The sequence below is a fragment of the Cherax quadricarinatus genome, chromosome 2, assembly GCF_038502225.1.
Source record: "Cherax quadricarinatus isolate ZL_2023a chromosome 2, ASM3850222v1, whole genome shotgun sequence".
Taxonomy (NCBI): Eukaryota; Metazoa; Arthropoda; class Malacostraca; order Decapoda; family Parastacidae; genus Cherax; species Cherax quadricarinatus.
Window position 1 is genome coordinate 15,660,647 of NC_091293.1, and position 14,904 is coordinate 15,675,550.

The window sequence follows — 14,904 nt, forward strand, 5'->3', positions numbered from 1 at the left end:
ACAGGATTTTCCCTCCCAGAAACCATGCTGGTTGTCAATTATACACTTGTTTCTTACCAGGTTCTCCACCACTCTCCTCCTGATGATCTTCTCCATGACCTTGCATACTATACACGTTAGTGATACAGGTTTGTAGTTTAGTGCCTAATGTCTGTCTCCCTTTTTAAAAATTGGGACTACATTTGCCATCTTCCATACCTCTGGGAGTTGCCCAGTTTCAAATGATGTGTTGAAGATCTTTGTTAACGGTACACACAATATCTCTGCTCCCTCTTTAAGGACCCATGGAGAGATGTTGTCTGGTCCCACCGCCTTTGAGGTGTCAAGTTCGCATAGCAGCTTCTTCACCTCCTCCTTGGTTATATGTACCTCATCCAGCACTTGCTGGTGCACCCCCCAGTTCTGATTTCCTGGAGTCCTACTGGTTTCCACTGTAAATACTTCTTTAAATCTTGTGTTGAGCTCCTGACATACCTCCCGGTCGTTTCTTGTGAATTCCCCATCACCCTTCCTAAGTCTGATTACCTGGTCCTTGACTGTTGTTTTCCTCCTGATGTGGCTGTACAACAGCTTCGGGTCAGTCTTGACTTTCGATGCTATGTCATTTTCGTATTGCCGCTGAGCCTCCCTTCTTATCTGTGCATATTCGTTTCTGACTCTTCGGCTAATCTCTTTATTTTCCTGAGTTCTCTGTCTTCTGTACCTTTTCCATTCTCTAGTACACCTAGTTTTTGCCTCCCTACACCTTTGGGTGAACCAAGGACTCGTTCTGTTTTTCCCATTATTTTTGTTTCCCTTAGGAACAAACCTCTCCTCTGCCTCCTTGCATTTTGTTGCCACATAATCCATCATTTTTTGTACTGGTTTTCCTGTCAGTTCCCTCTCCCACTGAATGTCTTGAAAGAAGTTCCTCAAGCCTGAGTAGTTCCCCCTTTTGTAGTTTGGTTTTTCCCACCCTATTCCTGCTGCTCTCTCCACTTGGAGCTCAACTATGTAGTCGAAGCACAGAACCACATGATCACTAGCTCCCAGGGGCCTTTCATACATGATATCCTCGATGTCAGAACTACTCAAGGTGAATACAAGGTCCAGTCTTGCTGGTTCATCCTCCCCTCTCTCTCTGGTAGTGTCTCTAACATGTTGATGCATGAGGTTTTCCAGTACCACATCCATCATCTTGGCTCTCCATGTTTCGGGACCCCCATGGGGCTCCAGGTTTTCCCGGTCAATCTCCTTGTGATTGAAATCACCCATACTAGTAACTTTGCTCCCCCCATGTGTGCTCTCCTGGCCACCTCGGCTAGTGTGTCGACCATTGCTCTGTTGCTCTCATCGTATTTTTCTCTTGACCTCCTGCAGTTCTGTGGTGGGTTGTACATTACTGCAATTATCACCTTATGTCCCTCAGACTGCATTGCTCCTACTAAGTAGTCCCTTTCGCCCGTGCGAAAGGGACCACTGGTTTTTAATGAGCAGTGCAACTCTTCCTCCCCCTCTCCTCCCTCTGTCTTTCCTGAGGATTTGATATCCGGGTGGAAAGATTGAATCTGTTATTATTCTGGTGAGTTTTGTTTCTGTGAGTGCTATTATGTCTGGGGATGTCTCCTTGATTCTTTCGTGCCACTCCTCATACTTATTTGTTATTCCATCTGCATTTGTATACCACACCTTCAACTTCTTTTCTAAGATTTTGGTCTGTGAGGTGTATTGGGGTTGGGGAAGTGGGAGACCTGATAAGGAACTATGGGTGGTTGCTGTGGGGGTGGAGTTTGTAATGCAGTGGGTGGGGGCATTGGATGTGGCATGGGTGTTTTGGTTTACAGTGTTTGGTTGCACTGGGGTTGACCTGGTTGGGAGGCTTCTATAGGAAGTTGTGAGGGAGGCTGTATTTGATCTTCCTGTGTCTGGGATCTCCTGTCTGTCTTCTCCATCCCCTCTCTTTCCTCCTTTCGCCTTTGTACCGTCTCTCTCAGTTTCTGCCTTTCTTCTTGTGTTCTGTCGCGGTCGAGATACACCTTCCTGTATGCCGGCATGTCCCTTAATTGTGCTTTCTCCTGCAGGATCCTGTTCCGAGTCGCTTCTGCCTTGAAGGCCACTTTCACTGGCCGGGTTCTTTTTTTTACAAACCCCCCTATTCTCCGAAAATTTTCCAGCTGGGTCATGTTGTCTTCTCCTATTGCTTTCATGATGCTTTCAATTGCTTTTTTTCCCTTTGTTTTCTTGCTTCATATGTTTCTCCTTCAACTTCCTGGAGCCCATACACAAAGACTGACCTCACCCTTTCATTCTCCCACTGCATATCCCTGTGTATCCCCTCATTTAATTTGGTTTCCTCCACTGCAGCTTTCCTTTCTTCAGTTTCACTGGCTAATGAACTTGGGCTCAGTGGCCTGTCATTTTCTCTTCTCGGCTTTCCTTGGGCTCTGTTGTTGTCTGTTAGGGCCTCCACATAAAGCTTAGCTCTTTCATTTACTACAGTCTCCTCTGATTGAGCCTCTCCATGCAGTTGTGCTCCTTCTTTCCCTACTGTCCCCTTATTTGGGGCTGAGGTAGCAGTCTCTGTTGTCAATCCCAAAATGTTCTTTAGTTCTTTAGGCTGTTTCAGATTTTTCAGTTCCTCTTCTAAACTCTGTATCCTAGCCTCTGCTGCTTTGACATGCACCTCCCACTTTCTGCTTTCCATATCTATCCTCTCTTCCATTCTCATGCTAAGTTCTTATAGTTTCTTTTCCCATTCATGATCTCTGTTTATGAGCTCTGCTGCCCAATCTTCCTTTGCAGCTTCCTCCTCCTGTCCCTTGGTTTTTCTTGTTGCTCTCTGGCAACCCATTTTTGTTTTATCCTGATTGCCTCAGAGTGGGAAACCTATGTAGTTCTGTATTTTATGTTAGGAGTGTGTATGTCAGTGTGGGGGGGAGGTAGTGGAGGAACTGTGGCTATGTGGGAGCTGAGTGGGGAGGGGTGGGGAGGGGGAGGGTGAACGAGTGTGTGTGTGTGTGTGTGTGTGTGTGTGTGAAATTATGTGTGGGTTTATTATGTACTGAAAGGTAGGTGGCTTGTGCGTTGTAATGAAGAGTCTCAGAGGTCCTTGGCTGCCCACAACTTCTTGTGACCTGACCCCCAACCTCCTGGGACTTGACCCGCACATACTTACAGTGTGTGTGTGTTTGTGTGTGTGTGTGTGTGTGTGTGTGTGTGTGTGTGTGTGTGTGTGTGTGTGTGTGTGTGTGTGTGTGTGTGAATTATTTTATAACAGGTCTCTATTTTTTAACTCCCTGATAACACGTTACAAAGATCCTTAATACATAAAAAATAAAGAATGGTGTTGTTAAAACTCATCTGACTGTTGCTTGTAATGTTGTGCATGGTATGGTATGGTATGGTATTGTATGGTATTGTATGGTATTGCATGGTATTATATGGTATGGTATGGTATTGTATGATATTGCATGGTATTGTATGGTATTTCATGGTATTGTATGGTATTGTATGGTATTGTATGGTATGGTATTGTATGGTATTGTATGGTATTGCATGGTATTATATGGTATGGTATGGTATTGTATGGTATTGTATGGTATTTCATGGTATTGTATGGTATTGTATGGTATTGTATGGTATGGTATGGTATTGTATGGTATTGTATGGTATGGTATGGTATTGTATGGTATTGTATGGTATGGTATTGTATTGTATGGTATGGTATTGTATGGTATTGTATGGTATGGTATGGTATTGTATGGTATTGTATGGTATGGTATGGTATTGTATGGTATTGTATTGTATGGTATTGTATTGTATGGTATGGTATTGTATGGTATTGTATGGTATGGTATGGTATTGTATGGTATTGTATGGTATTGTATGGTATTGTATGGTATGGTATGGTATCGTATGGTATTGTATGGTATTGTATGGTACTGAATGGTGTCGTATGGCATTGTATGGTATTGTATGGTATTGCATGGTATTGTATGGTATTGTATGGTATTGTATGGTATGGTATGCTATTGTATGGTATTGTATGGTACTGTATGGTATTGTATGGTATTGCATGGTATTGTATGGTATTGTATGGTATTGTATGGTATGGTATGGTATGGTATTGTATGGTATTGTATGGTATTGTATGGTATGGTATGATATTGTATGGTATTGTATGGTGTTGTGTGGTATTGTGTGGTATTGTATTGTATGGTATGGTATTGTATGGCATTGTATGGTATGGTATGGTATTGTATGGTATTGTATGGTATTGTATGGTATGGTATGGTATTGTATGGTACTGTATGGCATTGTATGGTATTGTATGGTATGGTATGGTACTGTATGGTATGGCATGGTATTGTATAGTATTGTATGGTATGGTATGGTATGGTATTGTATGGTATGGTATGGTATTGTATGGTATGGTATGGTATTGTGTAGTATTGTATGGTATGGTATGGTATTGTATAGTATTGTATGGTATGGTATGGTATTGTATGGTATGGTATTGTATTGTATGGTATTGTATGGTATGGTATGGTATGGAATTGTATGGCATGGTATGGTATGGTATTGTATGGTATTGTATGGCATTGTATGGTATGGTATGGTATGATATTATATGGTATGGTATTGTATCGTATTGTATGGCTTTGTATGGTATGGTATGGTATGGTATTGTATAGTATTGTATGGTATGGTATGATATGGTATTGTATAGTATTGTATGGTATTGTATGGTATGGTATGGTATTGTATGGTATTGTATGGTATTGTATTGTACGGTATTGTATGGTATGGTATGGTATGGTATTGTATGGTATGGTATTGTATGGTATTGTATGGTATTGTATGGCATTGTATTGTATGGTATTGTATTTATTGTATGGTATGGTATAGTATTGTATGGTATTGTATGGTATTGTATTGTATGGCATTGTATGGTATGGTATGGGATTGTATGGTATTGTGTTGTATGATATTGTATGGTATGGTATGGTATTGTATGGTATTGTGTGATATTGTATTGTATGGTATTGTATGGCATTGTATTGTATGGTATTGTATTTATTGTATGGTATGGTATAGTATTGTATGGTATTGTATGGTATGGTATTGTATTGTATTGTATTGTATGGTATTGTATGGTATGGTATGGTATTGTATGGTATTGTATGGTATTGTATGGTGCTGAATGGTGTTGTATGTCATTGTATGGTATTGTATGGTATTGTATTGTATGGTATTGTCTTGTATTGTATGGTATTGCATGGTATTGCATGGTATTGTATGGTATTGTATGGTATTGTATGGTATGGTATGGTATTGTATGGTATTGTATGGTATTGTATTGTATGGTATTGTATGGTATTGTATGGTATTGCATGGTATTGTATGGTATTGTATGGTATTGTATGGTATGGTATGGTATGGTATGGTATTGTATGGTATTGTATGGTATTGTATGGTATGGTATGGTATTGTATGGTATTGTATGGTATGGTATTGTATGGTATTGTATGGTATTGTATGGTATTGTATGGTATGGTATGGTATGGTATTGTAAGGTATTGTATGGTATGGTATTGTATGGAACTGTATGGTATTGTATGGTATTGTATGGTATGGTATGGCATTGTATGGTATGGTATGGTGTTGTATAGTATTGTATGGTATGGTATGGTATGGCATTGTATGGTATGGTATGGTATTGTGTAGTATTGTATGGTATGGTATGGTATTGTATAGTATTGTATGGTATGGTATGGTATGGTATTGTATGGTATTGTATTGTATGGTATTGTTTGGTATGGTATGGTATGGTATGGAATTGTATGGTATGGTATGGTATGGTATTGTATGGTATTGTATGGTATTGTATGGTATTGTATGGAACGGTATGGTATGGTATGGTATGGTATTATATGGTATTGTAAGGTATGGTATTGTATAGTATTGTATGGTCTTGTATGGTATGGCATGGTATTGTATAGTATTGTATGGTATTGTATGGTATGATATGGTATGGTATTGTATGGTATTGTATGGTATTGTATTGTATGTTATTGCATGGTATGGTATGGTACTGTGTTGTATGGTATGGTATGGTATTGTATGGTATTGTATGGCATTGTATTGTATGGTATTGTATTTATTGTATGGTATGGCATAGTATTGTATGATATTGCATGGTATTGTATGGTATTGTATTGTATGGTATTGTATGGTATGGTATGGTATTGTATGGTATTGTATTGTATGGTATTGTATGATATGGTATGGTATTGTATGGTATTGTGTTATATTGTATTGTATGGTATTGTATGGTATTGTATGGTATGGTATGGTATGGTATGGTATTGTATGGTATGGTATGGTATTGTATGGTATGGTATTGTATGGTATTGTATGGTATTGTATGGTATTGTATTGTATGGTATTGTATGGTATGGTATGGTATGACATTGTATGGTATGGTATGGTATTGTATGGTATTGTATTGTATGGTATTGTATGGTATGGTATGGTATGACATTGTATGGTATGGTATGGTATGGTATGGTATGGTATTGTATGGTATGGTATGGTATAGTATGTTATTGTGTGGTATGGTATTGTATGTTGTTATCGTACGGTATGGTATGGTATTGTATTGTATGGTATGGTATGGTATGGTATTGTATGGTATTGTATGGTATGGTATGGTATTGTATGGTATGGTATGGTATGGTGTGGTATGGTATGGCATTGTATGGTATGGTATGGTATGGCATGGTATTGTATAGTATGGTATGGTATGGAATTTTGTGGTATTGTATGGTATTGTATTGTATGGTATTGTATGGTATGGTATGGTATGGTATAGTATTGTATTGTATGGTATTGTTTGCTATTGTATTGTATGGTATTGTATGGTATGGTATGGTATGGTATTGTATGGTATTGTATTGTATGGTATTGTATGGTATTGTATGGTATTGTGTGATATTGTATTGTATGGTATTGTATGGTATTGTATGGTATTGTATGGTATGGTATTGTATTGTATGGTATTGTATGGTACGGTATGGTATGGTATTGTATGGTATGGTATGGTATTGTATGGTATGGTATGGTATGGTATTGTATGGTATGGTATTGTATGGTATGTTATGGTATGGTGTGGTATGGTATTGTATGTTATGTTATGGTATGGTATGGTATGGTATGGTATGGTATTGTATGGTATGCTATTGTATGATATAGTATGGTATGGTATGGTATTGTATGGTTTGGTATGGTATTGTTTGGTATGGTATTGTATGGTATTGTATGGTATTGTATTGTATGGTATTGTATGGTATGGTATGGTATTGTATGGTATTGCATTGCATTGTATGGTATGGTATGGTATTGTATGGTATGGTATGGTGTGGTATTGTATGGTATGGTATGGTATGGTATTGTATGGTATTGTATGGTATTGTATTGTATGGTATTGTATGGTATTGTATGGTATGGTATAGTATTGTATTGTATGGTATTGTTTGCTATTGTATTGTATGGTATTGTATGGTATGGTATGGTATGGTATTGTATGGTATTGTATTGTATGGTATTGTATGGTATGGTATGGTATTGTATGGTATTGTGTGATATTGCATTGTATGGTATTGTATGGTATTGTATGGTATTGTATGGTATGGTATTGTATTGTATGGTATTGTATGGTACGGTATGGTATGGTATTGTATGGTATGGTATGGTATGGTATTGTATGGTATGGTATGGTATTGTATGGTATGGTATTGTATGGTATGGTATGGTATGGTGTGGTATGGTATTGTATGTTATGTTATGGTATGGTATGGTATGGTATTGTATGGTATGCTATTGTATGGTATAGTATGGTATGGTATGGTATTGTATGGTTTAGTATGGTATTGTTTGGTATGGTATTGTATGGTATTGTATGGTATTGTATTGTATGGTATTGTATGGTATGGTATGGTATTGTATGGTATTGCATTGCATTGTATGGTATGGTATGGTATTGTATGGTATGGTATGGTGTGGTATTGTATGGTATGGTGTTTTATGGTATGGTATGGTATGGTATTCTATGGTATGGTATGGTATGGTATGGTGTTGTATGGTGTGGTATGGTATGGTATGGTGTGGTATTGTATGGTATGGTATGGTATGATGTGGTATGGTATGGTATGGTATGGTATGGTATTGTATGGTATGGTATGGTATGGTATGGTGTGGTATGGTTTGGTATGGTGTGGTATGGTATGGTAAGGTATGGTATGGTATGGTATGGTATGGTGTGGTATGGTTTGGTATGGTGTGGTATGGTATGGTAAGGTATGGTATGGTTTGGTAAGGTATGGTATGGTATGGTATGGTATGGTGTGGTATGGTTTGGTATGGTGTGGTATGGTATGGTAAGGTATGGTATGGTATGGTAAGGTATTGTATGGTATGGTATGGTGTGGTATGGTTTGGTATGGTGTGGTATGGTATGGTATAGCTTTTCATCTGCTGTATATTTTGAATATTTTGTATTTGTTCATGTAGTGATTTGAAATAAAGAATCTCGGTCTGAATTTCAACCATACTCTCCATACCATCACACACTTTCGTTGCACCAACCCAAGATTTCTTGCACCACTACCACCACAAATGCGTTTCTATTTCCCCTCAGTCACAATCACTCACCACTACACACATCCCCCTCTTCCACAATTACTCATACCATCCCATACCCACTTGCACCACCGCACAACCTCTTACACCCTCCCCACAGCCACTGACACCACCCCTACAGTCATTTTCACTGCTCCTCCACAGACTACAGTGCTCCGGCAGTGATCTGGGGAGACTCAATACAGTCACAAGGAATCGGCTTCGGGGAGACTCTGTATGCTGCCGACCATGCCAACTCCAAGCTCCTGGTGAGATACTCGTTAATTATATTCTTGGGAAAGCACTAAATCAGCATGAGTCATGGGGTGCCAGGGAAGATGGGAGGCAACTTCATTTGATCTGAGGAATGGGAAGAGTAGATTCAATTCGATGGATCAAGAGCCCTTCAACAATATCTAAATAACTCATTTGAAGGATTGGTGAGAAGAGCTTTGTTTAGTCGTCAGGATGAGTGTACCCTGAGTGTACCCTGGGTGTTCCCTGGGTGTACCTTGGGTGCAACCTGGGTGTATCCTGTGTGTACCCTGGGTGTACCCTGAGTGTACCCTGTGTGTACCCTTGGTGTACCCTGAGTGTACCCTGGGTGTACCCTGGGTGTACCCTGGGTGTACCCTGGGTGTATCCTGTGCGTACCCTGGTTGTACCCTGAGTGTACCCTGGGTGTACCCTGGGTGTACCCTGGGTGTACCCTGGGTGTACCGTGGGTGTACCCTTGGTATATCCTGGGTGTGCACCCTGTGTACCCTGTGTGTACTCTGTGTGTATCCTGAGTGTGCTTTTTGTGTACCCTGTGCATACCCAGTGTGTACCGTGGGTGCACTCTGTGTGTATTCAGGGTGTTCCCTGGGTGTATCCTGGGCGTACCCTTGGTATACCCTGGGTGTCCACCCTGTGTACCCTGAGTGTACTCTGTGTGTATCCTGAGTGCACTTTTTGTGTACCCTGTGCATGCCCAGTGTGTACCGTGGGTGTACTCTGTGTGTACCCTGGGTGTTCCCTGTGTTTAGCCTGTATATCCTGGTGTACCCTGGATGTGTACCCGTCATGTACCCTGGGTGTACCATGGGGCTACCCTGGGTGCTAGATGAATGGGGTCAAGGCTAGACTCTTTCTTCGCCCATCCACGCTTTTCTAGTTCAAAAAATCACTATACATTTTTCAAATTTTTTTTTACCTCAGGTTTCCCAGTATTTTCAATATTCATGGTCTCTATATATTTGTTATATACATTTTTATCTCTATATCTTTTTTTCCCCACATATCCCTTTGCTTTTACCCATCAAGAATCCCATTTTTTCCATCTCTCTTTGAATATAATTTTTATTTTTTTTGTTCATTGTTTATTTATTATTATTATTATTATTATTATTATTATTATTATTATTATTATTGTTGTTGTTGTTGTTGTTGTTGTTGTTGTTGTTGTTGTTGTTGTTGTTGTTGTTGTCGTAATTATCACTGGTCAATACTCATTTTCTGGCCAATAATATTACACTGATTTTAGGGTAAGTTTGTGATGCTGGTTCCGGTCATGTCATCAGTTTTGATTGATTGTCTTTAGTTTTTGATAAATTTTGCATTCTAATGAAAAACATAAAAGATGTGGAAAATATATTGATCAGGAGAGGCTAACTTACAAATTGCATTGAAATTACTTTTTGGATTAAGCAAATTATGTTATGAAATTAAGACACATGTGCAACATCTGGGTATCTTTATTGTAGACGTTTCGCCATCCAGTGGTTTTATCAATACAAATTCCAGGACAAAACTTGAAGACAGTAGAACTATGTACAGAACATGAGGTAATCAGTCCCTCAACCTTGGAGTAGGTGCGAAGAGCACCGTAGTCGTGGAGATTCTGAAGCAGAAGGAAGGCGCCTGACGCTTATATACTAACGTTAGGTGGAAATGGGACGGGGAGCAGACGAGGGATGGCGAGACGTCTACAATAAAGATACCCGGATGTTGCACATGTGTCTTAATTTCATCTTGTCGGTATTGTATACCATTCTTAAACAACTTGTCAGACTCTGCAACATCATGGAATCTTGATTCTAAGGACATGTACATAATCTTCACGACTACGACAACTACTACTACAAGTAGCCCATCTCTTTGGGTAGGACCTACTTCCACTGGGGAATCCCGCCTACCAGTGACTATGCCCTCGTCTGCTACCCGTCTCATTTCCACCTGACGTTAATATATAAGCGTCAGGAGCCCTGCAACCTCTGCCTCCTCCCTCTCTCCCCCCCCCCACTTCCTACACCCACCAGCTCTCCTCCTCCTCTACCCCTCTTCACTACTTCTACCCTTCCCACCATCACCCCTACTGCTGCTGCTACGACCACCCCTTCCCTACCTCCTTACCCACTTCCTTATCCCCAACCAAAGCTTCCACTTCCTCGTCCCTTACCATAGCTTCCACTTCCTCATCCACTACCAAAGCTTCCACTTCCTCTGCACCCACCTTCGCCCACTCCTCCACCACAACCAAAACTTCATCCAGGTCCAACTCCACCTCCTCCAGACAAAATCCACTCAAACCTAAACCTGCCCCAACTTCTGACAGACAGACCAAAGAACATAAAAACAGATCCATCTCTTCCTCCCCTTCCAGGAAACGGGTCCGTAGCACCTACAAACACACATCCACTGATGGCACCACTATCAGGGGCTTTAATCAAAACTCCTCCCCCAACATTAACTTTGCTATGACAAAACTATTAAATCATGTTTAAAGTGATTCAGTTCAACGTACGTTCTTACTTTACAATTAGACACCTACTGGCCGAGCTCCTTGAAGCAGAGAGGCCAGATATTGTTTTGCTAAACAGTACCTGCCTCAAAACCCATCAACGTATCCGCCATTATGGTTATACTGCACTACAGTCCCCCTATGATCCCCACGATGGGGTTGCCATCCTTGTCAAATCCAACATAAAACACGAATTTCTCCCAATCCCTTTTATTCACCAACACTGTCTTGCAGTCAGAATACACACCCACCTTGGTCCCTTTATCTTTTTCACCACCTATGCTCGCCCAAACACTCTTCTCAACATACACGACCTTTCCTTAGTCTTCAACTACACCAACACACCAACATACCTACTAGCTGACATGAATGCCAAACACACCGCCTTTCATCACGCCAGTAACACCCAACTTGGTCACCAATTACTCAACTTCACAAACCATAAACACCTAATTCATCTCGGCCCAGATTTCAACACCTTCTACAACCACACGGGCCAAGGCAAACCAGACATCATTCTGGCAAACCGAGCCAGCTCTCTATTTCAACACTACATCTCACCTGGCCCTATTACAGGTTCTGATCACATCCCAGTCATCTTACACATCTCCAACCCTATCCTCATTCCAACCACACCTTCCTTCTCCTACAAGAACGCTGACTGGGATGCTTTCAAACAACACAGAGACAATATTAACCTCACCTATGACTACAACAACAAGCCTATCTCTGACATCGATACTCAACTTGATCTCATCCAGGACACCATTACACAAGCAGCCAACACCGCAGTACCAAAGAAAACTCACACCCACTCGTTATTCCTTCAAACCGTCACTCAGAACAAGAAGACTAATTATCTGCTACCACAACCGCTTCCTCTACAACACACATAGATTTAATCAAGTCCGATTAGATCTCACTTACCTTAGAAACAACATTTTACACAGCCTAGACCAAGACCACAACAATCACTGGTCACAACTCATACAACAAGCAGACAAACAGCGTATTAAAAACACTAAAGCCTTCTGGAACTTTTTAAAAAAAATCCGAGGCACAACTCCCACCAACAAATTCAAACACATCACCCACGACGACACACACATCTCAGACCCGCAGGCTGCTACCAACATCTTCAAACACATCTGGGAGAACATCTTCCACCCTCACCCACCTCACCCTAACGTTATTCAACACATTCAGAACATAGAACACTGGAACACACACACAAGAAACAACACCAGATAGCCACATACATCTAGACTCTCTTACCTCCTCCCAAGAACTCGACACTCCTTTCACCAACACAGACATTAAAACTCTCCTCAGACACCTTCCTCCCAAGGCTCCTGGTGCCTCTGGCCTAAACCATATTATCTTAAAACACCTTCCTGACTCTATCATTACTGCCTACACAAACCTCCTCAATGCCTTCCTTGCATCTGGATACTTCCCTTCCCTCTTCAAAGCTGCTACTGCTATCCTCCTTCCTAAACCCAAAAAAGACCACTTTGATCCTAGAAACTATCGCCCTATCAGCCTCCTCGAAACTTAAGGAAAACTCTTTGAAAAACTCATCAACCATCGCCTTCGCAGATACCTGGAACACAACTCTCTACTTTCTTATGGCCAGTTTGACTTCAGAACACACAGATCCACACAGGATGCCATTAACATAATTCTCAACTACATCCACATAAACACAAAACAAAGAAACAGGACAGCCCTGGTTGCAAAAGACGTTGAAAAAGCTTTTGACACTGTCTGGCACGAAGGGCTCAAGTACAAACTCTGCTCTAACTTTAACCTGCCTCTCACTACTCGTAAACTCCTCTGCAACTTCCTAGACGGCCGTACCATGAGAATCAAATTCCAAGGCTGTTACTCTGACTACTTCACACTAAATGCTGGAGTACCCCAGGGATCTGTCCTCTCCCCTACCCTCTACATTTTATACACTAACGACATTCCAACACCTGTATACCAAAACTCCATCACACTAGCCAATGCAGACGACATTACACAACTTATCACTCATGCCAATATAGATACACTCACACACAAAACAAAGTGAGGTCGACAGGATAGCCATCTTGGAACAAAAATGAAGGATCAAAACCAATGTGTCCATGATGGTTCTACCTCACACTTTGTGTCCTTGAAAGATGATACCAGTCATTTTGTGTCCCAGGATGGTTGTATCGGTCGCTTTATGTCCCTTGATGGTTGTATCGGTCACTTTGTGTCTCTAAATGGTTGTGCCTCACACTTTGTGTCCCAGGATGGTAGTGCCGGTCACTTTGTGTCCCAGGATGGTTGGACCGGACACTTTGTGTCCCAGGATGGTTGTACAGGTCACTTTGTGTCCCAGGATGATTGTACTGGATACTTTGTGCCCCAGGATGGTTGTATCTAACACTTTGTGTCAAAGGATGATTGCACTGGACACTTTGTGTTCCTGCATGGTTGTACCGGACACTTTGTGTCCCAGGATGGTTGTACCAGACGCATTGTGTCCCAGGATGGTTGTACCTCACACTTTGTGTCCTTGAAAGATGATTCTGGTCACTTTGTGTCCCAGGATGGTTGTATCGGTCACTTTATGTCCCTTGATGGCTGTATCGGTCACTTTGTGTCTCAAGATGGTTGTGCCTCATACTTTGTGTCCCAGGATGGTAGTGCCGGTCACTTTGTGTCCCAGGATGGTTGTACCGGACACTTTGAGTCCCAGGACGGTTGTACAGGTCACTTTGTGTCCCTGGATGGTTGTACCGGACATTTTTTGTCCCAGGATGGTTGTGCCAGACGCATTGCGTCCCAGGATGGTTGTACATCACACTTTGCCTCCCTCTAGGATTTTCTAGGTGAATAATAATCATGTATCTCATGTACCGATCACTTTGTGTCCCAGGATGATTGTATCGGACACTTTGTGCCCCAGGCTGGTAGTCCCGGTCACTTTGAGTCCCAGAATGGTGGTATCTGACACTTTGTGTCCCAGGATGGTTGTACCGGTCACTTTGTGTCCCAGGATGGTCGTAATAGTCACTTAGTGTCCCCGGATGGTTGTACCGAACACTTTGTATCCCAGAATGGTTGTACCGGACACTTTGTGTCCCAGGATGCTTGTACCGGTCACTTTGTGTCCCAGGATGTCTGCACCGGACACTTTGTGTCCCAGGATAGTTGTACCGGTCACTTTGCGTCCCAGGATGGATGTACCAGGCACTTTGTGTCCCAGGATGGTTATACCTGTCACTTTGTGTCCCTGGATGAAGGTACCGGTCACTTTGTGCCCCAGGACGGTTGTACCGGTCACTTTATGTCCCAGGATGGTTGTATCGGTCACTTTGTGCCCCAGGATGGTTGTACCTCACACTTTGTGTCCAAGGATGGTTATACCGGTCACTTTGTGTCCCAGGATGGTTGTACCGGACACTTTTTGTCCCTGGATGTTTGTA

At 41.5% G+C, this 14,904-nt stretch overlaps 1 protein-coding gene across 1 annotated transcript in view; it reads left to right on the forward strand.

The window, feature by feature from the left end:
- The window catches only part of LOC128704266 (integrin alpha pat-2), a gene marked incomplete at its 3' end in the record, with an annotated part of 181,218 nt that overhangs the window by 56,358 nt on the left and 109,956 nt on the right, over positions 1–14,904 (forward strand). Inside the window, 1 exon segment of the mRNA XM_070089611.1 lies at positions 8,824–8,927. Within this exon segment, the coding sequence (XP_069945712.1) occupies positions 8,824–8,927 (104 nt within the window).